This window comes from Pelmatolapia mariae, linkage group LG15 (genome assembly GCF_036321145.2).
Source record: "Pelmatolapia mariae isolate MD_Pm_ZW linkage group LG15, Pm_UMD_F_2, whole genome shotgun sequence".
NCBI lineage: Eukaryota > Metazoa > Chordata > Actinopteri > Cichliformes > Cichlidae > Pelmatolapia > Pelmatolapia mariae.
This window is the reverse complement of record NC_086240.1, coordinates 34,075,685-34,101,504: the sequence shown is the minus strand read 5'-3', so window position 1 is coordinate 34,101,504 and position 25,820 is coordinate 34,075,685. Positions and strand designations below refer to the sequence as shown.

Here is a 25,820-nt window from a genome sequence, read left to right as displayed (position 1 = left end):
GTAAAATTATGATGACTGATAGCGGAGATGAAGACAACAGACGATGAGGACAGGGAGGAACAGGGGTTTAAATGCACCAAGGAGACAGTCAGAGGGAACTTGGGACAACTGGAGACATTTAAGGATGCAGGGACTGACAGAGACAGGGAAGAAGTCTCATTGTGACGTGTAAAGTTTATCTTGCCTGGCTGGGCAGCTCTCTGGGTGCTCAGCACCCCCAAAGCTCTGATCCTAGAATCGCCCCTGGTCTCAACCAAGTACTGTATGGTTTTTATATTTTTAGCAGTGTGTCACACAGACAGCAAATATTGTCCAAAAAAAGTAAGAAATCTTTGGGGGTGCTTTGATTCATTTTGGGGGTGCTGAAGCACCCCCAAAAATGGGCTAAAATCGCCCCTGGTGGGGACAATTCAATAATCGCTGGATATTGGTGGGGACATGTCCCTTCCGTCCATGCCAAATCTACGCCCTTGCTTGAAGAAGTATTCATACCCCTTGAACTTTTTTTTGTCACCTTACAGCCACAAACTTAAATGTTCTTGATTTAGATTGTCAGTGACAGACCAACACAAAGTAGCACATAATTGTTAAGTGGTACGAAAATGATACATTGATGTAGATAAAAGTTGTAGATAGGTTTAAAGTAGAGTTAGGTTACAGAAAAATATCCCAAGCTTTGAACATCTCCAGGAGCACTGTTCAATCCATCATCCAAAAATGGAAAAAGTATGCTACAACTGCATACCAAGACATGGCCGTCCACCTAAACTGATGGACCGAGCAAGGAGAGCACTGGTGAGAGAAGTTTCTAAGAGGCCCACGGTCACTCTGGAGGAGCTGGAGAAATCCACAGCTTAGGTGGGAGAATCTGTCTGCAGGACAACTGTGAGTTGTGTACTCCACAAATCTGGCCTATAAAGAAGAGTGACAAGAAGAAAGCCATTGCTGACAGAAAGACAGAAAAAGTCCCGTTTGCAGTTTGCCAGGAGACATGAAAGGGACACAGCAAGCATGTGGAAGAAGGTGCTCTGGTCAGATAAGACCAAAGTTGGGCCTAAATGCAAAGCGCTACATGTGGCTGAAAAGTAACACTGTCTGCTCATCACCCTGAATACACCATCCCCACTGTGGGTGGTGGTAGCATCATGCTGTGGGGATGCTTTTCTTCAGCAGGGACAGGGAAGCTGGTCAGAGTTGATGGGAAGATGGATGGAGCTAGACAAATGGCAATCCTGGAAGAAAACCTTTTTGGAGGCTGCAAAGGACTTGAGACTGGGAAGGAGATTCACCTTCCAGCAGACAGTGACCCTAAACATACAGCAAGAGGTACAATGTAATGACTGGGATAGCCCAGTCATTTCCTAAATCATGGCAATCCTCCTGGCACTTAACAGTGTACACTACATTACTCTGTTTGTGTCAGGGGACCAGATCTTTGGGTGGACCAATTTTTGGTTCAGTGTGTTTTGGGGTTTTAAAGTCACGCAGACGTGGTGTTTAGAGTAAATGTATCATAGCTGTTCCGATACTCCTGACACATAAGGGATCAGTAGAGGTTTCTGCTTAGGCAGCAGTTGTCCTGCTCTCCTGGAGCTTTCTTTAGGTGCCTTCCCAGCTTTGACAAAATTCCAGCTGAGATAACCACATTTAATCAGGACCTTTTTCATATGATGTTCTTCTGCTTCCCTGGCTGCTGTATCTGTGTGGATGGAATTCAGTTCAGGCTGTGTTGAAGGTGATCATACCAATTACTGACTTGCAAGCTTATTAGAATTGTACAGACTCAGTATTTAGTATATACAGGTGAAACTTGAAAAACTTATATCATGCAAAAGTTCATCTATTTCACTAATTCAACTTAAAAGGTCTCACTAATATATGATATAGACTCATTACATTTAAAGCAAGAGATTTCAAGCCTTTATTTTTTATGATTTTGATAATTATGGCTTACAGCTGATGAAAACCCCAATTTGAAAATATCAGAAAATTAGAATATTACATTTAATCAATAAAACAAGGATTTTAAACAGGGAAATGTCAGACCTCTGAAAAATATGTCTGTGAAGGTTCTCAGTCACCCAGGTCATGGTAGTCTAAGTAGCTTGGAAAGAAAAGCGTCTGGACTTCTTTTCGTTGCTTGAAGACGTTTCACCTCTCATCTGAGAAGCTTCTTCAGTTCTAGGGTCAAATGATGGAGAGTCCCTGATTTAAACCCTGTGGGAGTGTCCCCCCCAAGAAGGACAAATGGACCCCCTAATGATCCTCTTCCCAATCACATGAGCCAAGGTGTGAAAACGGGTGTAGGTCACAATCAGCCAAGGTTTTGGGTGAGGTCATTGTGAAAGCTAGCCCCACCCTATCATGTGATTTCCTGAGGTCAGATGGCCCAGAATGTGAGTGGGTGTTAAGGCGTCTGGGAAGGGATCTCAAAACTGGATTATAGATGGCAGACAGTTGGTGTCATAAACCACCTCCTCTGTTCAAAGATGTTCGCTCACAGTGGACATAAATGGCCTCTTTTACTCCTCTTTCAAACCATCTGTCTTCTCTGTCCAAAATGTGAACATTGGCATCCTTGAAAGAGTGACCTTTGTCCTTTAGATGCAGATGGACTGCTGAGTCTTGTTTATTTTTGTTCAATTAGCAGCATGAGCTGTGGATACATGTAGAATTGTAAGCACAGAGAAAAGCAACACCTAATGAAAAAACAAAACAGATACCACATCCCTCCTTAGCAAGCTGTGTTGTCAGATTTCCTAACTATATTTCCTCCCACAGTTTGCCATATTTTTTCTTGACAAGCTGACATTGTTAAGTTTGTTTTTAATCAGGTGTGTCCTGAACAAAAACAGGCTTTTAGGTAAGTTAAACAGATCTGATCAGTTAAAACTGATCAGTTATGTGAGTTATGAAGTGTAGGCTTGAGGACCCTCAGTCTTCTTGACCTCAGAATCACCACTTCAGAAAAATGCTTAGAAGCTCTAATTTCTTCAACTACAATAGAACTTGCTTTCAGTGCTGCAACATTTTGTACTAAAGCTCTGGCTATCATCTGCTGAGATTGCAAACCACATTTTAATTCTTGGGCCTTCTGTTTATTTTCTTGATGCCTAAGATTAGCATACTTGGATCTGTGCTTGTAAAACTAAAGGTTTCAAAGTGCTGGCATGAACTGTATTCCCCAAGCACCAGCATGGCCTCATAGCAAAGAAGACATACCAGCATGTTTCCCTGTAGCACAAACAAGCATTTGCATTTTCTCTGTCTTAAATTGCTTTTCCTCTGCATCAACATTTTGGTGTTGCTGATATTCCTTTTTCTTTTTGAAACTCGATGACTTGACTGAAAACTATGGAAGCTATTGTTTCTGCCACTGAAAAAACACAAAAAACATTTTCCTGATTGGGAGAGCTAAGTTAAAATTTCCCTGAAACACGCTGTTGTTGAAATACTGCCATCAGGAGGCAGATGCTGTCATCACGTAGGACACAAAAGATTCATTGTGGGACATGTAGTTTACACACAAACTATGGTAATTTTATTGCTTTTAACTTCCTGTGGGCCATAAAATAATTTGGCAGGTGGGATTCACCTTGTGTTTGAGTGCGTTGTAAAGTGTAGAATATCTGAAGAGGAGGGAGCTGGCAATTCCTGTATTATTAGCAGGTAGCACTTAGACACTTAGACATACTATTAACTTACACGGATCCCTACAAACTTTCTGTTACTACACTGAATGTGTGAAACAATGAAGGTACGTTATACTTTTTCTTCTTGCTCTGCAGATTATTTTAATAATGCATATGGTGTTGTTTAAATAACTTTAACTTAAGTCTAACCCTAAAATTGTCAAGGAGCGGCTGTGTGTATGCAGGAGAGGACCCAAACGCACGACTCAAGACACACGGGATAGTCTCAAAAAGCACGGCTTTATTGACAGGAACACAAGGAGTGATACAAAACTATACTTGGAGAAACTAAAGCTAAGGCACAGGAGAGACACAAGGAAACGCACACAACCATGAGGGAAGACGCAACACGGAACAGAGAGAGTGGGACGTGGGAACACACGGGGAGCACAGCTGAGGACAATTACGCATAACAAGACAGGGAGGACACGGAACTGAAAAAACGCAGACGCAGACCTTAAACGTAACACAGGAAAAACACAGAAACGCAGAGAGGAGGAGGAGAGCGAGCACGGGGAGAGTACAGACATGATGGGCTGGGGAAAACATGGAATAGAACAAGAGGGGAAACAAGGCACAGGAACTCAGAACTATATGAACACAGATACACACAGGGAGACACAGGAGCAAAGACACGGGGAGGATCTAACAACTAAAAGCTAAACATAACAACCTAGGGACTAGGACTAAACTTTAAACTAACAAGGTGTACTCAAACCATAATACAAAATGACAAAACACATGAAACTGAAACCGCTGGGTCATAAGACCCAGGATCGTGACAAAAATCTTGTTGACTGGGTTTGTTTTTATTTTATTTGTTTTATTTTATTTTATTTTATTTTATTTTTTATTTTTTTTGTCATGTCTGACAAAAATATTACCCCAAAAATATTTTGGGGATATGACTGAAAAAAGTGTCAAGACAGAACTTTTGAGTCTGTGTGATTATTTATCTATCGATTGCATGATTTGAAAAACAGCCACACCTTTCACTGTAAATGAAAATGAAAGTAAATATGGGAACGATTAAGCTATATCCTGTAGCACCAGACTGTAGCTCAGACATGCAGTGCTGACAATGTGAGGAAGAAGAACAAACAAGGTAGGACATCTAACAACTATCCTTACAGATAATAATAATGCATTGGGACATGCCCGAGATTAAAGTTTTGTGTCTGTAATATTAAGTTTTATCAGATGTGTTTTATTCGTCTTTTATTACAATAGAAATTGGTAATCTGTAACAGCATTTGACCTAACTGTACTTCCTACTGAACTTCAGCATATCCCTAATCACCCTGTCCTCTATTCTAATTTAAAGATAAAAAGACAAACATTATGAATCTAAATAAGTCTTTTTAACTGTTAAATGCGACTACATAATACAAGATGGCCTAAATTAATTTCATAAAATACATAAAATAAAACATTCTACAAGATTTTTTTTTAATGCAGTTATAATTTTTTATAAAGCTATTGCTAATTTTTTTGCAAAGGGAAAAGTCTGGAACAAGTTTTGAGTATAAGAAAGGTAAGTTAAAGTTATGAATCAGCCCCACCATTACTGTAAATGAAAGTGAAAATAACTCTGTAACACCCAGTAAGCTATATTAAATCTGCTGTTGATAACACACAATTTTTTTACTACTCAGGCTTTTACAATAGTACAGCAAAAGTACACCTTCAAGTATGACTTTAACAAATAATAAACAAATAATAACACATTTCCAATGCTTTCACTGAAAACTGAACATTATAAGATTTGCAAATGTATGCAACTTTTTATGTTTTGTTCTCTTTATTTTTCATCATCATTGTAAGTACACCACAGTGTTTGTTACTGTGTTTGAAGAACGTTTTGGACTAAGTTACTGTGGAGTATACATACATACCCTGCATGTATGTACATGCAATGTTTTAATTAATTTACATCAGTTTAGTATTTATCACTAAAGTCTTGTCACCATGGATTGTTCACAGGGAATGAGATTATAAAGGTAAAAAGATTTAGTCTTTTAAAATACTCAATACTGCCACCTAATGTCCACAACTGAGCATGTTTTTGTGACTTTCTAAAATGAGAGAATATCATTAAACAATATCTTAATCAGAGTGTAAGAGGAATAGAATATGGTTTGTTAAGGCTCAATGAAACATACTGTGTTAAAGGTTACAACTGATTGTGTGATTTTGATATTTTGATGATACATATTAATATTAAGAACAAGGATGTATCAACATTCCTTTTTTGTAGCTTTGCAGTTTTATGGTAATAAACAAAACATATTTGAGTTTTGAACAAAAGACAAACAAAAAGAAAAATTTATTAGATGACACTTTTGATTCTGTGTGAATATCTGTTGCTTATTAGACATGATAAGAAAAACAGCCAAAGGAAACACCTCTTTTACTGTAAATGACAATAAGAGTAAATGACTGACCAAGTACAGTAGACGGGAGCTGGTTGTTACACTTTCTACTATAGCATGAATAGCTCATCATTGAAACATCTTTCAAAGACCAATCCTTGTCCACCCTCTTCCAGGAATCTCTCCCTCTTTTACAGCCTTTACAACAGTACAGAACATCACCACTTTAAACTACTTCAGTGATAAACATAAAAGTAACATGTTTTCAAAGCTCTCACCAACGAATGAACATTACGGAGCTTTAATTTTTGTGTGCTAAGACTCCCTAAACACTACCAGTATAAGAAAATAACAACCAGCCAACTGTTATTCACATGATAGTCTTTGGGCTATTGACCTTTTACATAAATATTGTTAAATATCCCAATTCTTTGATCTTTGGGCTGAAGGAAGAACAACACTCGGTGTTTAATGCTCAATCAACAATCTCTTTATTCCATACAACACTTTGATCATTACAAACGTCTGGACGGGAGATGTGGACAGGAGGGTGTCCGCCAGATCTTGTGTTGTCTGACAGTTACCCACACTCTTATAGCTTCACCCCCCTTTCAAAGTCATAAAACCTAAATATCCACAGTTATGACCTTGGCTTCCTGTGCAGTATGTTGTGTTCTTTGTAATAAAAAAAAAGGCCATGATTCTCTGCAAACAGCTTTTCTTATAAATCAGCAGTACAATGTATCATAAAACAGTGTAATATCCCATTCCTGTTTTTTCTCAGAATAAAAAAAACAATTTTATTACATGTACTTGGGGATTTTCACAGCTCAGCATCCAACATCAAAATCTACTGGGGCAGTTCCAGCAGCACACATTGACACACAGAAATCAACAACCTTTGTCTCTAAAAACTAGTTCCTGCTGGTCCCTCTCTATCTCCTGCCTCCCTATCTCGTGTCCTTGCTGCCCACTCCTTCGCACACTATGTTCTCCTTGCTTTGGCTTACCCCTCCTTATCCCACTAACAGCAGCTCTGTCGTCTCTGCTTCTCACATAAACCTCTGACCTATTCTCCCAGTTCTATGTGTGTGCTCTATGTGTGAATGTTTAGCAGCTTGAGCTATGACCTACTTAAATGAATAACCAATATAATGCTTAACTATCGTTAATACAACTAAATCACTAATACTACAATAATCTATTCATACAATATACACACTCACGTCTTCTGTTATCACAATGACTATGTCAAAATATAGAAATGCATTCTTTTCAATAATGTGTGCAGTCTAGCAGTATTTAAGGTCTGACATTAAAATCATGTCACTGTAGATTGTTGACGGACAACAACGTTAACACAGATTAAATGTTTTAAATTCATCAACGCTGCCACCTATTTAACTTATTACAACATACAGAAGATAAGATGATATCAATCAATTTGGTAAAACAGTTTTTGAAACAGCTTGAATTATACTAACGATGCTCAAGGGCATTACAATGTTTCTGTCATTTATAATGTTATATTTTGTTTCAGGTAATCATGTTTTGCCCTGAATGTGGAACTCAAGTGGGCAGGACATTTAAATTCTGCCCTGAATGTGGCTACAAGTTATTTCTTTTGTCTCAAAAAAAGGCTCAAGGTAAGTTTCCTGTCATAATAGTAAAACTTCATTTGCAACCATAAAACAGTACTGTAGGTGGATGTTTAACTAGAATGAAAATGACACAGTGTTCTGATAATCGTCTGAAACACAAGTATAGAAGTATAGTCATTTCCATTGTTCTTCCCCCAAAGGCAGGGCGTATGTAATCAGTTTTGTTTGTTTGTCTGTTTGTTAGCAGTATAGTGTCCACAGTTTTCATTATTTTAAATTTGGTGAAAGCTTCATAATACCCACATTTTTTTATGGATTGTCTTCAAATTTCACAACAATATACTAGGCCTTAGAGGACACGAGTACCTAGGTTTGCCAAGCATTTGATCTCAACTTCCATTGCTGTCAAAGCTAACTCTGAAAAAAAATTCAAGAAACCATATCAAGTAATATATCATACAATAGGGCATGGAGAGAGCTGTACAAGACATTTTTTATTTTTCAGTACAGCACCCTATAACATCACAATGATGCCATAAAGTTTCACAAAATAGCACACCACAGGAATACACCTTAAAATCTTTAAAAAGTTTTACAGCTTATACAAGCCAAAGATATCAGTCCAATTTGCTCCATTCAGTTAATCACTGGGTAAAGATAACAAAATATAGCATTTAAAATGTAATGCTTTGTGGTCATAGGTCAAAAGTCAGGGTCATATGAATAAGGAAAAAAACTGGATCATCTCCAATGCCATGTTTGCTGTGATTAGATATATATAAAACTTACATAAAAATAATTGTTAAACAGATGGTGCCACATCAACACATATAATTTCAACCACGACTAAGGAGAAAACCCAAAATGAGGATCAAGACCAGGCTGCAAAAGAAGATGAAGGTATAAAGGAAAACACCACCCAAATACAGGTACAAAAAAAAAAGAAAAAAGACTTCCTTGCTTGCTTCCTTCCTTCCTTTACACCAAGATTATCTAGAGCAGTAAACAAGCTATTAAAAATATAAGAGAATGCTTTTGCAGACCTTCCAAGTTTAACTTTGACCAGTGTTTGTACTTTTGAGCACAATAACCCAGGTTTGCTCCTGTTTAAGAGTTTTCTGAATTTTATAATTGTAATTGGTGGTGTTTCTTTTTCCCTCTGCCTTGGTTATTTTATTACCAAGATCTTACCAAGTACCAAGATCTAATTTGGTTTAACTCTAATTATTGTACAGTTATTCAAGAGTTATGAGTTTGACTTTCTTTTGAGTTATGTACTTGCAGTGTTGGGTAAGTTACTTTAAATTAGTAACTTAGGTACATTACTAGTTACTTCTCTAAAAAAGTAACTCAGTTACTTCAAGTTACTCGTTACTTTCAAAGTAACTAGTTACTAGGGAAAGTAACTTTGGTTTTACTCAGAATTCTCTTGTTAAGGTGTTGCTTCCGTAACTGGATACCCAGCAAGATTGCCAGTCTTCTAGCTTGCTTACTTGCCACAAGTGCACTGTGCCACCTACCAACAGAAAGGAAAAAATAATGTGCATATTTCCACGAGACAAATCCCACGCCTGGACCGTTGTTGACCGCCGCCATGATTCTAGCCTGCTTTTTACATCCAACACAAAAACTGCAGTCGTGGTGCTTTCGATTGTACTCAGAACTTGGAAATTCTGCCTTCTGAATAGGAAGATGTAGGTAACACCAGACTGCAGATGAGCTGCATACAGAGCTGGACTGGGACAAAAAAATCATCCCGGGCATTTTGACTAGAGACCGGCCCACCATTATAGGAAAAATCATAAAGCCTTTGAATGAAAACAAACACTGTTGTGACAGTGATGTACACTGTTCTGATGGTATATATGTATCAATCTATCAATTGTTTGTTGTAAGACTCAGATAATTATTTTTTTAAAAGCGAGACATTTTAAATGAGAATAATAAAGAAAAGTATTTCCTTGTCCCCCCCTTTCCCTGTTAATGCCCTACCTGGCCCCCTGGCAAAACTTTGCTAGACCCGCCCCTGCACAGTTACCAGCTGTCAGCTACTTAGAAAACGATCCTGGTGTTATTTGTCTCTCAGAAACAGTTCATAACTTCCCTTCAACTCATTCATGTCACCTAAAAGGTAAACCTGTTTCTCCATCACCTGTTCAGCTCTGATGATTCAGTAAGGACATCTCCTGGTTTCATCTTCATGTTTCCCTCTCACCAGATAACCAAACTGATATCATGACCAGCAGCTTTACAGCTGTGGCTCCAGCAAACATCAGCTGATACTAGAAATTAATATTAAATAAATTCTAACAACAGCTGATCAAGCTTAAACGTGCTGCTGTTGTTTAGCACAACATCGGCTGGTTTCCTCTTTCTGGCGCAAAGTGGGCGATAAACAAACAAGAGAGAAAAGCCGATCAGCTGATCATTGATCAGTTTCGTGATTGAAGTAGAAACGAGAGAGAATGAGAGAAGAAGAGGCAGCTGTGCAGCTCCAGCTTTGTGTCTTTTTCATTGTAGCTGAAGTCCGGGACAAACTGTGTTCCTTTTCACCTCAGTACGAAATGCGTAATATTTTCTCTGAATACCAGACGATTCTGTTTTTTAGGGGACGGTTGGCAACTCTAATAATTAATCTTATGAACAAAATAAAGTTCAACATCAGTAACATAGCACCCACCCAGCTGTATAGAAACTCCGTCATGCTAGCTAGCACGCAGTACGAAAATGTCAGCATACCGAAAATAAACTCCACCTAAACTTGGTTTATATCTGACTCCGATAGACTGCAGGTCATAACTTCTTACCTGAAGTTCAGTTCACCTGACACTCGGACCGGCGGCTGCTTCGGGTCTCTCCTCTTGCCTCCCTTTTCCTTCATCCACCTGCTGCTTCCACCACTTGCTAATGTTATTGAATCTGTGGAAGCTCCGCGATATCCACCACACGAAGTAACGAATAACGAGCCTATCTAAATCCCAGTAACGAGTAACGCGTTCCTGGTTTTGGCAAAATAACTAGTTACCGTGCTCGTTACCACAATAATAACGTAGTTACTGTAACGCGTTACTTAATAACGCGTTAGTCCCAACACTGTGTACTTGCTAGGCATTTTTTGACTGGTTTTACTTTGTACTATGGCTAGTCTCTTAGGATCCTTAGTCTTTAGTTTTTGCTACTTTCTGTTAGTGTTTAGAATTTACAGTTTTGTGTCTATGTTATTCTTGCCTTCCCCTGTGTCCCCCTGTATTGTGTTAAGTGTGTGTTTCTTGCCTCTGTGTTTAGTTCTATGTTACTTCCTGCAAGTTCTTGTCTCTCGTGTCCTGTTTTGAGCTTTATTTGTGTATGCTGATTACATTCAGCTGTGTCTTATTACCCTTGTGTCGTCTCTTCCTCCTGTTCTTTTTTAACTTTGTAATTTTTATGTTCTGGACTTTCATCAGAACATGAAAAGCCACTTTAAAGGCCTGCTTTTTGTTAACCCTCTACTGCATGACTTTTTAATTTTTGGGGAAAAAAATATTTTTCCCTATTTTGGGGGAGCTTTAGGGTCCCTAATAATATATCAATCATAAAATTTGACACCCTGCCCCCCCAAACAGATATTGGTTTGTTGCTTCAAGGCAACACTGTGCGACAAGGGTAGTCAAACACCAAGTTATTCTATAATAAGTTTTATTAGTACAACAAGGATGAACAAATAAATAAACAACAAATAAACAATGTAAACATTTCACAGAACATAAAACACCAAAATACATCCAACATTTGATCATAACCCCATGCGCGCGCGCACGCACACACACGCACACACGCACACACGGTGTGTTTCCATCACTTTTGGGGACATTACATTAACTTAAATTCATTTCCTGGAGACTTATCCTGACCCTACCCATCACAAGTCCCTGCCTGAACCTAACCGTAACCCTGACCTTATCCTAAACCTAACCTTACCCTAACCCTGACTCAAGCCTTCACCCTAAAATTGTGCCTGTTAGCATTATTTGAAAAAAAAAATTGGGTTTTTTTTTGAAGGGCCAGTGTGAGGCATGAAAATGTGGTTTGTTCCCTCAGGGCAACACTATGCAGTAGAGGGTTTGTTATGCTGCTTGCATTAGTTTCCCATCTCTCTACCCTTTTATAGCACAGTAATACAAAAAGTGTTAATTTCTGCTTCTAGAAATTATCAGTTTGAAATGGTATTTCCTGAACTAACTGTGTAGTTTTTTTCAGGGACAGTTGGCTACTGATGATTCTGAGCTGGACAGCAAAGGTGCTGCATCATCAGATAGCAGTACAAACCCAGCCACAGTGAAAAATGAAAGTGCATCTTCATCTCTTCACCAGACACAGTTGGACAGTGAACTAGCAGTTTGTGAGGAGAAACAGAAGCAAAATGCTGTGGCTGCTGAAAGTACCTCTGACTCATGCAGTGAGGCAACACCTGAAACAAACCTGTCTGTTTCAACAACACCCTTCCCTACATCTGCCCACAGCAAAATACCAGCACATCAAACAAGGGATTCATCAGATAAAAACAAAGATGACACTCCAGATCCACATCAAACTCCTGCTGACAAGCTAAGTGATGTTCATCCTGGACCCTTGTCTAACTCCAAAGATTCCCCAACAACCAAAGAAGCTGAGTCTACTGTCCCTGAATCATCTGAGGACATATTAAAAGAAGCCAAAGCAGCAACGCAGCCTGCCCCACACCAAGATACAAACAAGGCAACATCTCATGAGATTCAAAATCTCTCTCGAAAGTCTGCTGATAAGGAAAACTCCATGAACACAGATCAAAATACATTCACAAAACAGGCTGACAGGGAAAAAGATCAAGTAGAAGGAGATGAGACGTGTTATTCAGATGATCAAAATACCACAAAGTCAGAGAAGTCTACAAGCCCCAGCCCAGTAACAAAGGACACCAGCAAAGACACTGAGGTATTATGAAGTCAAACACAGAGTTTTAACCTCAAACTGAATTTTATACGAAATGCAAAACAGTAACACAAATAAAAAGTTAACATTTTATAATTACAATATAATGTAATGAGAAATCGGGTCTAGTCAAGTAGCAATATTAAAACAGGAAATAAAACTGTCCTCTTTCTGAAAATGAAAAAAAAAAATTTCTGCCTGATTTGAACCAAAACTATCAACTGTAGTAAAGCTTTTAAAAATAGAGGAACAAGGTTCTGCAGCTCTTTCAAATTCAGTTTGAAAAGATGAACGCTGGCATTTCTGCTTCCAGGGAAATCTTGTCTCCAAGAAATATTTATCAGTTTGAGATGGTATTTCCTGAACTAACTGTGTAGTTTTTTTCAGGGACAGTTGGCTACTGATGATTCTGAGCTGGACAGCAAAGGTGCTGCATCATCAGATAGCAGTACAAACCCAGCCACAGTGAAAAATGAAAGTGCATCCTCATCTCTTCACCAGACACAGTTGGACAGTGAACTAGCAGCTTGTGAGGCGAAACAGAAGCAAAATGCTGTGGCTGCTGAAATTAACTCTGACTCATGCAGTGAGGCAACACCTGAAACAAACCTGTCTGTTCCCACAACAACACCCTCTCCTACATCTGCCCACAATAAAATACCAGCACATCAAACAAGGGATTCATCAGATATAAACAAAGATGACACTCCAGATCCACATCAAACTCCTGCTGACAAGCTAAGTGATGTTCATCCTGGACCCTTGTCTAACTCCAAAGATTCCCCAACAACCAAAGAAGCTGAGTCTACTGTCCCTGAATCATCTGAGGACATATTAAAAGAAGCCAAAGCAGCAACACAGCCTGCCCCACACCAAGATACAAACAAGGCAACATCTCAAAATCTCTCTCGGAAGTCTGCTGATAAGGAAAACTCCATGAACACAGATCAACGTACGTTCACAAAACAGGCTGACAGGAAAAAAGACCAAGTAGAAGGAGATGAGACGTGTTATTCAGATGATCAAAATACCACAAAGTCAGAGAAGTCTTCAAGACCCAGCCCAGTAACAAAGGACACCAGCAAAGACACTGAGGTATTATGAAGTCAAACACAGAGTTTTAACCTCAAACTGAATTTTATACAGAAATGCAAAATCACAGTATGAGGAGAAAATATTTAATTTTATAACAACAAGAAACATATATTAAGGAATATATTTATCCAGCAATAGTTAAACAGGAAACCATAGATTTTTCTTTCTGGAAGTAAAACTTTGTTTTGTCTGCTTGTTTTACACTAAACTTCAACTGCAAGAAAAAACAACGTCTCAAAAATTGAAGAACCGGTTTCTCCAGACCTTCAAGTTCATCTTCCATAATGTCCTGTTTGTCTTGTTCAGACAGTGTGCTAACTTACTGGTTCCCCTTAGTTATGAGTTTGCAAAGACAAACATCATGTTTGAACTAAAAAGTGGCACAACTCTGTGTGTATTAGAGATAACATGTTATTAGGATTAACTACAAAAACAGTGTAATTTCTGCTTCCAGAGAAACCTTATCTCAATAAATACTTAAAAATGTAAAGAGGTGTTTGGTGAACTAACTTTGTAGCTATTCTTTAGGTACAATTGGCTGCTGATGAATCACAGCTGGACAGAGAGCATTCTACAACACCAGACAACATTGCAACCCAAGTTGTAGCAGAAAATGGAATCAGATCCACATCCCTTCTGCAGACACAGCTGGAAAGTAAATTAGCTACTCTCCCTCAAGGTATAGAGTCTTGTAATAAGAAAGAGGGACATCTTGCTGTGACTGTTGAAAGTGACTCTGAATTATGCAGTAAGGCAACACCTGAAACAAACCTGTCTGTTTCCACAACGCCAGTAACACCAAAGGACACCACCAAAAACACTGAGGTATTATGAAGACAAATACAGAGTTTTAACTGACAAACTGAATTTAATACAAAAATGCAAAATTATAACATGAGGGAAAAGATTTTTAAATTGTAACATTTATGAAATGTTTTTTCCGATCTGAAACCAATTTAACTAATATTAATTATTATCCATTTTCATAAGTAGAAGGTGAAAATCGACATATTGTCGCTCTACATTAAACATATTTTTCTGACTACCAATCAGACTCTTGTAGGACTTTTTCTTTTACTCATACAGTATATAAAATAAGAAATAAAACTGTTTTTTTTAAACATTTTTTTACATTTATAAGGCTACTTCCACTAACTCAAATAAGGACACAGGTGCACATCTGGCAAAAGAACAGAAACGAGGCAACAGAGATGTAATTGGCTCTAGGCCACCAACTTCACCCTGCCCTCCCCACCATAGTGATGTCCAAGTGGGCCATCAGAGACCACAAAAGTAAGTAACAGGATGTAGAATATACATATTTGAGTTCATATTTTTAAACATCAAATTATTTATTTGCCTCTTTCCTTTTATTCCAGTTCATCAGTCAGTGAAGGAATATCAGTGTATTTTCACGTTGTCGTTTCTAAAGACTTTCACTGGGATCCAGAGAAAGACTTCGTTGTGTTAAAATCTGCTGCACTGTTAGGAAGCTGGGATGCTTCGATCGCAATGTTCCCCAGGTATAACTTATTGTTGTTGTTTGTCTGTTTGTTCTTTCACAACTGTTCAAAAACAATGGTTTTTTTTATTCTCCATGGAAAATCAGTGAGACTGAATTTAGATGTGATTAAATATTCTTATTTTTGCCAGTATAGAAATTATATTAGCTTCTATCGAATTATTAGATTGTTTGTCATCTGTATGTCCCATCTCTAACAATAACTTTCTGTTTAATAGGTCTCTTGGAGATAAGAGATATCTTGTTGAAAGAAATGTTAAAATTCCCAAGGAAAAACTTCATGAGAGTATACCCTACAAATATGCAGTTTACAAGCACAGTAAAAAGGAGTTCATTTATGAGGCCATCTACCAGCAAGAGAAAAATGACTGGATCAACAGATGTCTGTCAATCAAACAAGAGCTTTTAACAAGAGAAGGTATTCTAAATTCATATTATTGATATAGATTTTGCAAATATTAGATTTAATTACTGTATTTAAAAAAAATGCAAAAAAAAAAAAACTGAGAAAAACAATGATTCAATAGTGGGCTGTAATGTATGCCCAATTTTTAGGCCTGTACTAAGAAAGCAGTCTGTTTTGATGATGTCACATCCACAAGAGAGCAAACCCTTTTTCACCTCCATCAACTGCTAATCTCCAAGTAAGGAAGGAGGCAACCTTTGGTATACTTAGTCAAACAGCAGACATTTTCACTGGAGAGATGTTTATACTATTTTTACTGTCTGTGAGAGTATGGTTATATTGCAATGAACCCTCCTCTGTAGTCAGTTGTTGACACTAGAACCACAATTTGCACATATTCTCTCCTCTGATACCACAATACTAGAACGTCTGCAATATCTCAGTAAAGTATTTCTTGATAGTTTGCTAACTATATGTAAAAATTTCATTAGATTGAGAATTTGGTGAATTTTAGCACTGAAAGCGCTTTATCTACATGCCTCATTCACCCACTGACACCCATTCATACAGGCACCGTTTTTCTAAATTTAAATGCTTTCTGTCTAACATTCACACATATTTACACTCTGATGAACACTTCGGGGAGCAACTTGGGGTTCAGTGTCTTGCCCAAGGATATTTAGGAATGCAGACTGAAGGTGGGAGAAGCCAGGGACTGAACCACCAATTTTAGTAGATGACCTGCTTTACCGCATACTCCCTATTTTTAAGCAGCAACAGGAGCAAAAATAATGTCAGTGAGTTTTTATTCATTCATTCATTTTTCATTCACAAAACCAGCTCACCATAGTGACTTCATTGGTCTCACTGCACCACAGTTATAGCAGCAAATGTACATCCTCAAATCAAAAGCCAGAGACCCAACCTTAGTGATAGCAACAGTAAAACAAAAAATGACTATCACAAAAAGAACTGAAAAAAAGTGTAATATGTTTTACATTGTCATGGACCACCAGATCTAACTTGTGATTCAATCAGTGAGTGAAAATCATGTTAGGACTGATTTTATCATGTAGGGCTGTGGCTTATTCTCTCTATCACCTTAGATCTAAACCTGTCATGTAACTTGTGGCAGGCAGTAGGGCTGTGCAATATGACGAAATATATTGGATGAAGAAATTAAAACATCTTTTCATATTATACGCTATCGTTTGTTTCGTGGTGTTGCAAAATACACTGTTTACGGCAAATTTTTTCTGCTACCACCTACACAAGAATCACGTGAAAGAGTATCGAGAGAGTTTACGGATGAGAAGCAAAAAAGAGCTGTCAGGTGCTCAAAATAAACCTTAGACTCAAACGTTAGAACAGGCATTTCCCCGCAGCACGCCGTGTAATAAATATTGACAAAGAAAATGGCGGCCCATACAACTTGTATCTAAAAATATATAGTTTCATGCATGGGTCAAAATACTCAACTCCAGGTACACGAAGCCCAGCTGAAAACACTTCACACAAATCGAGTTGCAAAGATTCACAGAATAAGATAAAATGTACTATTTTGTGATATATATCGTTATCGGGACGATAGATGTCTTATATTGGGATATGAGACTTTGGTCATATCGCACAGCCCTTCAGGCAGGAAGAGGACCCAAACGTAGGACTCATGAACAAAAAGGGGTAAACTAAAAGAGGCAGCTTTATTATGCTGTGACAAAACTCAAATACCAGAAATAAGAAAATATAGCCCTAAAACTAAAAACTAAGACCAAAACACTAGGAAACTAGAAACCTGGGAACTAGAAGCTAGGACCTGGAAAATACAAAGGAACACACAGCACATGGGACAACACAACAACAGGCAGAGGAAACACTAAGACAACGAGACAGGACCGACTGGGGAGACAAAGGGATGGTCTGGACACAGGGGATGCACAAACATAGAGACAAGAAAGACTAAACATAAAACGCGGAATAAAGGGGAGGCACAATAAAAGAAACCTAGGGAGTAGAAACTATAGAAACTATATTAAGTTCTATGGCAATGAAAATTCAATATGCACAAGCCTAAATGTTCTAATCTTATATTCCCCCAAAAAGTGTAGAGGATCAAGCTTTAATGCCAGAAGTTCAGTACATAATAAGTCAGAATCAATCATCATTAAATGCACCCGGTATTGGCCAAAACAATAGTATGAATGGACCAACTGAATAATAAATGTAACCATTACCAAACGTGATGTATTTTGTGCTTCAAAGGTGAATGGCATCAATATGATGATATGATCCATCCCAAATTAAACACTGCCTGGTACTGGAATACTGCCAAAAAAACTGTGATGGAAGGGAGAGACCAAGCTGGCTGGGAGATGTTAAAAATAATCTTTGATCTTCTCACAACCTGGAATGAACAAAATGTAGAAAACTTCTTTCTCCTGCTGCAACAGTTCATTCATACATACACCTGTCCTCTACTTCATGATGGTATGGAAAAACGGTGGGGATTACCATATGGTTCAGAGCAGGTAAATAACAAGTGTTTTATGTTTCAACATATTACATCCATAATCCAACAGTATAAGATAAAGTTCTTAATGTTTTCCAATGTTCCAATGTTTTCTGATATTCACCCTTTGCCTTTTCCAGATTAAAAACCTTCTAAAAAAGTTTCTAGAGGAAATTATCGGTCTTAGGGCCAGAAAGAAAAGTGAAACAGTACAACCCTTGCTACCAAATCTCCATGCAGGGATTATTGGTTTGCTTGTCTGCAACAAGTATCTGAAGGACAGCATGAAAGATAAACTTTCCATTCTATGCAGTCTTCTTTGCCTGCCTAAAATGGCGCAGGACGAGTTTGCCATTTTCTGGGAAAACTTTGCAAATCCTTTGACAGATAAAAAACGGTAATTAGCATGTGGTTTATTTTGAAGCATAAAATTTATGACAATGATTGTGTTTTTACAAAGATAATATGGGATGCAAGAACAACCCAGTTTAAAGTTAAAATTTACTAAAACATTATAAAATGTGTTTGTTTATATACAATAGTTACAACACTGCAATTTATCATCACTTTGGAATCCAGTCACCTATAATCTGATCAACCTGATTTGACTTTGGTGTGGGTTTTCCAGTGTAGTGTTCCTGTTAAAATATCTGGAAAAATGAATGTGCCCTGTCCTGTATTATGTGAATTTTTTGCTGGTCTTGTATGTTTGCTTATCTCTCTACTTATACAGAGTTGCAGATGCACTGGAGAACCTTTGCCGCACTGCTATAACAGACCATATTGAGAAGTGGGTCTTGGTCATCCCTCTGATTCATCTACTGAGAGGAGAAAGCAAACCATTTGAGCCAGTTACCCCAGTCTTGAATCCACAGTTTGAATCTTGGAGAGACTTGAGGGGAATCAAAGGACCCAGCTACACACAGTAAGTGCTTATCCCCCATAAAGATGTTAAAATGTAGTTAAATTTGTCTGGTCCCATTTATCTGCCCTGACCCTAACCCTTTTAACTAGGAATCGGATTGAGATCATGAAAGAACATGCATACCTGGCTGCCATTGATCATCTTCTTGTGAACTCTTGGATGTGTCTCATACGGGTGGATGATCTAATGAGCTTCATGTCCAGTGTGAGAGTTGAACTACTAGACATTCTTCATTATTTGCAGTTCAGCATCAAATCTGGCATAACTCATCCCATGTACAAGGTATAAATTCTTAAAACAGTTATTTTGTTTTAATAAAACCAGAGTATTAAAAATTAATATTAATAACAAGTTTTACTTATATTTAATATTATATAACTAAGTAATGCTTAGCTATATAAAATTAAGTTGTTGTCACCTGAATATGTAACTTCCCTCAGTTCTATAGAAATAAATTATTAATTAATAATACTGTTTAATTAATTATTATTAACTAACTAATTTTAAACTAATTCATTTTATAATTTGTAATATTATTAATTATTATTTTGATTGTTGCTGTTTTTAATAAGAAAAACTTTTTTTCTCATTTTTGTGAGGGGGTTTATGTCTGCTATGTGACAAGAGACTGAGTGTTGTGTTCAAAACTGCCCCAAGCCAGATAAGATATATAAATAATTAAAAATAGAATTAAAAAAAATAATAGTAACCTAAGTAGCAACCCCAAAAGTTAATCAAAAATGAAAGTGAACACTGACTTTTGATTTAATACAGGGTTATAATCCTCCTCTGCCAAGGAATGTTTTATTATGCAGTTTTATTTTGGTCAATTTTATTTATAGCACTCAACTGATCTGATATGCAAAGGCCTGTAATTGGCTAAAATCCATTGTCACATGATATATTAGCTAAAGCCTAAAAACAAATTTTGGAATAGGAGCAGGAGCTGAAGTCTCTCCTAGACCACACTGATTTATAAAATGCTGAAAGGCTACTCTAGATTTTATGTCCAGTGGCATGTGTGTTGTTGCCATGTGTCTTCTATGTGTCTTCACATTCAATAAATATCTTCTATGATTCTGATTACAGGTTCTGATAAATTTGACATCCCATGTCATCAAAACAGAAAGTCGCCAAAATAACAGGTACAATAAAAAGCCTCTGTTTGTCATTATAGCCCAGTATCTCTGAAGAAGGATCAATATTGATTTTAGTGTCAGTGCTGATGGCAGTCTTTCCTCAAACAATAATGTAATATTTTCTTCTCCTAGTTTCGATGACAAAAATGGAGAGTGTTGCCTGAAAACTGCAGTAATGCTTCTTGGCTCTGTCTGCAATTTCACAAAAGGTCCAAATTACTCTGACCTTCCTCTCCACTTCCTTGACCTAGTCTGTCTGATAGCCAAGGTCTATGGCCACAGTGATTCCCAGGTCAGAGCTGCTTGTTAGTCGGTTGGACTACCATATGTACAAAATGTCTTTATGTTTCTTTTAGCTAAACCTCAAAATTAAAAAAATACTTAAGTTTTAATGCTTAAATGTAATTGTTGATTTATCACATTGACAGCGTTTAGTTTAGTTTATTTCATAAAGAAATTTACAACTGTTACAGACAAGAGAGCAAATTCAGGAAGAGTCATTTGGAGAGACATTAGAAACAATGAGGAAGTGGCGGAGAAATACCTTCAGTAATAAACTGCTCAATGAATGGAATCCTTTGCAGTTTTCTGTACCCAATGAAATGAAGGTAAGTAGAAATTAAGTAAGCTCTTGTTCTCTGTTATGGTGTCATATAAATAATTCACTTTGATCATCAGCACAGTAGCCACTTAGATATAGCTCATCTTACAAAACAAAAAAAGAGGAAATCAATGTACACTAACAGTCGAAGGTTTGGACACACCTTCTCATTTAATGGTTTGTCTTCATTTTTACTACTTTCTACATTGTAGATACAAACTGAAGACATCAAATATATGAAGCAAGATATGTGGAATTATGTAGCAAAGAAAGAAAAAGATAAATAAATCTAAATATGTTTTATATTTTAGATTCCTCTGAGTAGCCACCATTTGCTTTGTTGACAGCACTGCAAACCCTCTGCCTTCTCTCAGTGAGCTTCATGATGTAGTCCTGAAATGATTTCACTTCAAAGGTGTGTCAAGTCAGGGTTCGTTTGTGGAATTTCTTGCCTTCTTAATGGTGTTGGAACCATCAGTTGTGTTGTGCAGAAGTCAGGTTGGTACACAGCTGACAGCCCTATTTCACAACTGTTAGAATTCATATTATGGCAAGAACCAACCAGCTAAGTAAAGAGAAATGACAGTCCATCATTACTTTAAGAAGTGAAGGTCAGTCAGTCTGGATAATTGCTCAAACTTTGAATGTGTCCCCAAGTGCAGTCACAAAAACCATCAACAATGGAACTGGCTGGCATGAGGACCACCCCAGCATGGCTACCACAGCATCCTCCATCCCATCCGGTTTGGACCATCATTTATTTTTCAACAGGACAATGACCCCAAACACACCTCTTGGCCGTGTAAGGGCTATTTGACCAAGAAGGAGAGTGATGGAGTGCTGCACCATGGTCTGGCCTCCACAGTCACCTGACCTAAACCCAATCGAGATGATTTGGGATGAGATGGACCACAGAGTGAAGGCAAAAGGGCCAAAAGGGCCAACAAGTGCTCAGGATCTGTGGGAACTCCTTCAGGACTGTTGGAAAACCATTTCAGTTGACGACCTCATGAAGCTCAGAGAGAGAACGCTAAGAGTGTGCACAGCAGTAATCAAAACAAAGGGTGGCTATTTTGAAAAACCTAAAATATTAAACATGTTTTGAGTTATTTCACATTTTTTTTGTGTACTACATAATTCCACATGTGTTCATTCATAGTTTCGTTGCCTTCAGTAAGAATCTACAATGTAAATAGTCATGAAAATCAAGATAAAAACATAAAAGGAGAAGGTCTTGATTCATGCTCAATCATCCAGGTAAGTAAATCCCCAAAAGTTAATTTTATTCATCTGGATGTTTTAAGTGGGAGAAATGTTTCGTCACTCATCCAAGTGACTTCTTCAGTCTCAGCTGACTGCAGGTTTCCCCAGTCTTATAAACAGTACATTTGCATAATGACTGAAACCTGCACCACTGAAAGAAGATCAGTTGCTTGATCATTAATATGCAAATTCTCTGGATATTAATGATGAGTGACGAAACATTTCTCCCGCTGAAAACACTACGTCCAGATGAACAGAATCAACTTTTGGGGATTAAAGGAGAAGGTGTGTTTAAACTTTTGACCGGTAGTTTATATGTACCTTGTGGCCTCGTCTTTGCCCATCTCAAAACATTTTCATAGTTGGGGACCAAAGCAAGTGAACAATAGTCTCATTTTGCTTTTGATTGCTTTTGTTTTTTGTTTTTAATTAAATGTGTACCACATTTATTTTCTGTGAAGTAAAGCACATTAATAAAAAAAATATCTTTTTTTTCTACAAGAATAGCTTGTGTGATAGGTGCATTAAAGTACGGATCAAGTGTGGACTTAATCCTTATTTAGGCTTACAGTCTGCTCTAAGCTATTGTTTTACACATATAAAAAGAGCCAGACATAACTAGAACTATGAATTAGCTTTTGAAAAAAGAGAACTAAAATCAAACCAATTTCATGAAAAAAATGTTTTTACCTACAGGAGTTCTTTTGATATTTGCCGACTTCAGTTCACTAAGTACTCTAGGCTAAATCAGTCACAATTGCAGCTATCTGGATTAATAATGCATCACGTCTCTTTTTAAGATAGCTGTCCTAGTTAGTTTTTTTCTTCATGCTACAAGTGAAAAAAAAACTCACAGCTGTCTGCCTCTCCTTTTTCAGAATCATCTCAAATCATTTGTCATTTTAAATATAGCAACAAACAAACAGTTAAATTTTAAATACTAGGACCACTTGTTACTGTCAAGCATCTAATACCAAGGCAATTGGCGGTGGTATCAGGCAATTTTCTGTGAAATTTGAACAGTTGAAGTCCTTAGTTTTCTGGACTGTAATTTCAGAGTTTCACATTTTAATACTTTTTTTTTTATCAAGTACAAGTTAACATGCCTATTAGTGGGCACTGCAATAATCTATTAAAATGCACATCTTTTTTGTAGGTATGGAGCGATATCCTGACAGTATCTTTTAGTCGTGAGGAACACACTAAAAACTGGAGAAGTACATTCATGAAGGATTTTGAAGGCAAACTGAAAAATGTAAGAATGAATTTATATTTGAGTTATCATCATTACATGTGCACCTGAAAAACATACTGATGATATGTGCTTGTGTGCTAGGAAAATCATGTAAATCAAATTGGAATATACTGTACCACAATGGAAAAGGCGAGCATTACATGTCCATTGTTATGCAGCACAATGGAGAAATGTGCACTGGAGGCAGTTGCACGTATTTGCCAGGTATGATTTCAAAAAATTATGAAAAATGCTTATTAATTTCACATGATATAATTGTACATTCAATGGAAATTGAGAGGGGGCGGAGTAATAGAAAAAGTTATAAATTCATATTAACACACACACACACACACACATTAACCTATTCCCCTTTTTCTGCTTAGGATAAATCTGGTGAAGGGGTGTTGAATCTTTTGAACAGACATAATATCACAAAGTTTCTGAAGCTTATGTCTGTTGTTGTGGTGGAGTCATGGCCCAAAGTGAATGGAGAGTACATTCAAGGCGAAGACTTAATATTTGAGTATCTTATGAACTGGCCCATGGCCAAAACTATCTTCCAATTGGCAGGTAAACTTTAAAATTGAAAAAAAAAAAGTACTACTACTCTTTATTAATGTCTAGATTATTGTTACTCTCTAACATAATATTAATTGCATATTTCTGTGTATTGCCCATTTCATGTTTATATTATATTTTACATAAATATGTGAACGTAAATGCCAGGCTGTGGGTTTGTAAGGCTGGATGTGTTATTTGTGTAGTTTATCTATTTAACAAATTTTAGAAAATAAATGTAGAAAGCCATAACTAGACTTTTATTTTATTTTATCTAAAAAGTCAGTAAAATGTGTTTGGGTTTTTGTACTCTTGTTTTCCAGGTGCTAGAGCGGGATTGGTTGAATCATTTTCAGATGAAGCACAAACCATGATAGCTTTGGGGGCTTCAGCATTCAAATCTGTATCAGAAAAGTTCCTCAATGGAGACATTCAGTTTAAAGCTCTACTTCACATTTTCCAGAGAAAACGTGAATTTCTTGATTTGCTGAAGACAGGTGAATACGAATATCTATCTACTTCTGCCAGTTCTGCTTAGCATTCCTCTTTCTTTTCTTCACTCTTTTGTCTACTTCCTATTACTTCAGATTGTTTCTGTGCACTACTCTTTTCCTCTGAAGGGTCTTTTTTGTTTTGTGTTTGATTTGTTTTATTATTATTAATATTATTATTATTTCACCTTCTAGAACACATCCCAAAGTATGAAATGAAATTCATCTAGACATTTGAATTTAGTAACACAATTTGCAATTTTAAAAATTATGTTACATGAATAAACTCTCTACAGTTACATTGCAGTTTCACATAAAATGTAAAGCATGTTATTGCTCCCAGTACCACGAACAAATTAATAACAGCCAATGTTCTATAAAATCAGCAGAAGTTTGAATGGTCTATTTGATAAAATCTAGGTAAACAAAGATATTTGCATATTTACTGAATAAATGGTTTCTAATCTGTTTAATTCACAACCCAGAAATACAAAGAGATGTGTGTGTGTGTGTGTGTGTGTGTGTGTGTGTGTGTGTGTGTGTGTGTGTGTGTGTGTGTGTGTGTGTGTGTGTGTGTGTGTGTGTGTGTGGCAGGAAATGTACAAGTAAAATGATAACAAAATTTCAGTGGGTGTTATGTATTGTGGAGCATTACATTATTTATCTATATTTCTGGTCATCAAAGTGTTTATGCTTCTCCAGATGGTCTATGTGATGATGGTCGCTGCAAAGATGAGCAAAACATGAAAACATTACTAAGACTGAGAGAAGAAGAAGCAGAGGCTGTGAATACTGAGAAGGAGCGGGTCAAAAGTCTTCTACAAATGTGCCAGGAAGTTCCAGAACATGTTAAAGGTGTGTGGTGCTAGCAAACGGAGAAAAAAAGAAGCTTGCAAACTAAATTCCAAAAATGTTGAGATGCTCTGTAAAATGTAAATAAAAACAAAATGCAACTCTCATGAAACCTATATTTTGTTTACAGTAGATATAAAACATATCAAATGTTTACACTGAGAAAGTGTACAATATTAAGAAAAATATTAGCTTATTTTTTATTTGATGGCAGCAACACATCTCAAAAATTTGGGAAAGGGCCATGTTTCATTGTGCAGCATCTGGTCTTCTTTTAACAACAGTCTGTAAATGTCTGGGAACTGAGAAGAGCAGCGGCTGGACTTTTGGGAGAGGAATGTTATTCAATTTTTGTCTTACATAGTATTCTAGCTGCTCAGCAGTCTTCTTTGCTGTAGCTTTTGTTTCATGATACTCCGACAGTTTGCAGTTGGTGAAAGGTCCCAGCATTTTCAGAACTTAATTTTTACTATTATATTTTTATATCATCATACTCTTTTTATTTAATTGTTACAACTGTCATATCAGAGTAAAAAGTTCACAGTTTAAACCTCCGTGGAAGCTTTTCTGTATGACTCTGTGGGTTTTCTCTGAGTACTCCTGCACATCA

The 25,820-nt window shown here is 37.2% G+C and overlaps 2 protein-coding genes across 2 annotated transcripts in view; both read left to right on the top strand.

Moving 5' to 3' along the window:
* Nucleotides 1-7,610: 7,610 nt before the first annotated feature.
* Nucleotides 7,611-15,795, top strand: LOC135933795 (dentin sialophosphoprotein-like). Its single transcript, XM_065471976.1, has 9 exons — nucleotides 7,611-7,710; nucleotides 8,476-8,594; nucleotides 11,902-12,615; nucleotides 13,000-13,707; nucleotides 14,236-14,532; nucleotides 14,849-15,000; nucleotides 15,087-15,230; nucleotides 15,448-15,647; nucleotides 15,785-15,795. The coding sequence occupies exons 1-9, from the start codon at nucleotides 7,611-7,613 to the stop codon at nucleotides 15,793-15,795; spliced, it is 2,445 nt and encodes an 814-aa protein (XP_065328048.1).
* A 2,664-nt stretch (nucleotides 15,796-18,459) lies between these two features.
* Nucleotides 18,460-25,820, top strand: part of LOC134642759 (E3 ubiquitin-protein ligase rnf213-alpha-like) — a 51,510-nt gene continuing 44,149 nt past the window's right edge. Inside the window, exons 1-11 of the mRNA XM_065472029.1 lie at nucleotides 18,460-18,541; nucleotides 18,878-19,069; nucleotides 19,159-19,351; nucleotides 20,159-20,214; nucleotides 20,341-20,500; nucleotides 20,682-20,816; nucleotides 23,229-23,327; nucleotides 23,409-23,531; nucleotides 23,693-23,879; nucleotides 24,191-24,364; nucleotides 25,061-25,213. Of these exons, the coding sequence (XP_065328101.1) occupies nucleotides 18,477-18,541; nucleotides 18,878-19,069; nucleotides 19,159-19,351; nucleotides 20,159-20,214; nucleotides 20,341-20,500; nucleotides 20,682-20,816; nucleotides 23,229-23,327; nucleotides 23,409-23,531; nucleotides 23,693-23,879; nucleotides 24,191-24,364; nucleotides 25,061-25,213 (1,537 nt within the window). The 5' untranslated portion in view covers nucleotides 18,460-18,476. The remainder of the gene's footprint in view (nucleotides 18,542-18,877; nucleotides 19,070-19,158; nucleotides 19,352-20,158; nucleotides 20,215-20,340; nucleotides 20,501-20,681; nucleotides 20,817-23,228; nucleotides 23,328-23,408; nucleotides 23,532-23,692; nucleotides 23,880-24,190; nucleotides 24,365-25,060; nucleotides 25,214-25,820) is intronic.

Excerpts from the sequence above, each read along its gene's own strand:
- LOC135933795 (XM_065471976.1), top strand. The coding sequence starts at position 7,611 with ATGTTTTGCCCTGAATGTGGAACTCAAGTGGGCAGGACATTTAAATTC. Across the intron at positions 14,533-14,848 it reads ACACCACCAAAAACACTGAG|GCTACTTCCACTAACTCAAA; the intron begins GTATTATGAAGA and ends TACATTTATAAG. Across the intron at positions 15,001-15,086 it reads GGCCATCAGAGACCACAAAA|TTCATCAGTCAGTGAAGGAA; the intron begins GTAAGTAACAGG and ends CTTTTATTCCAG.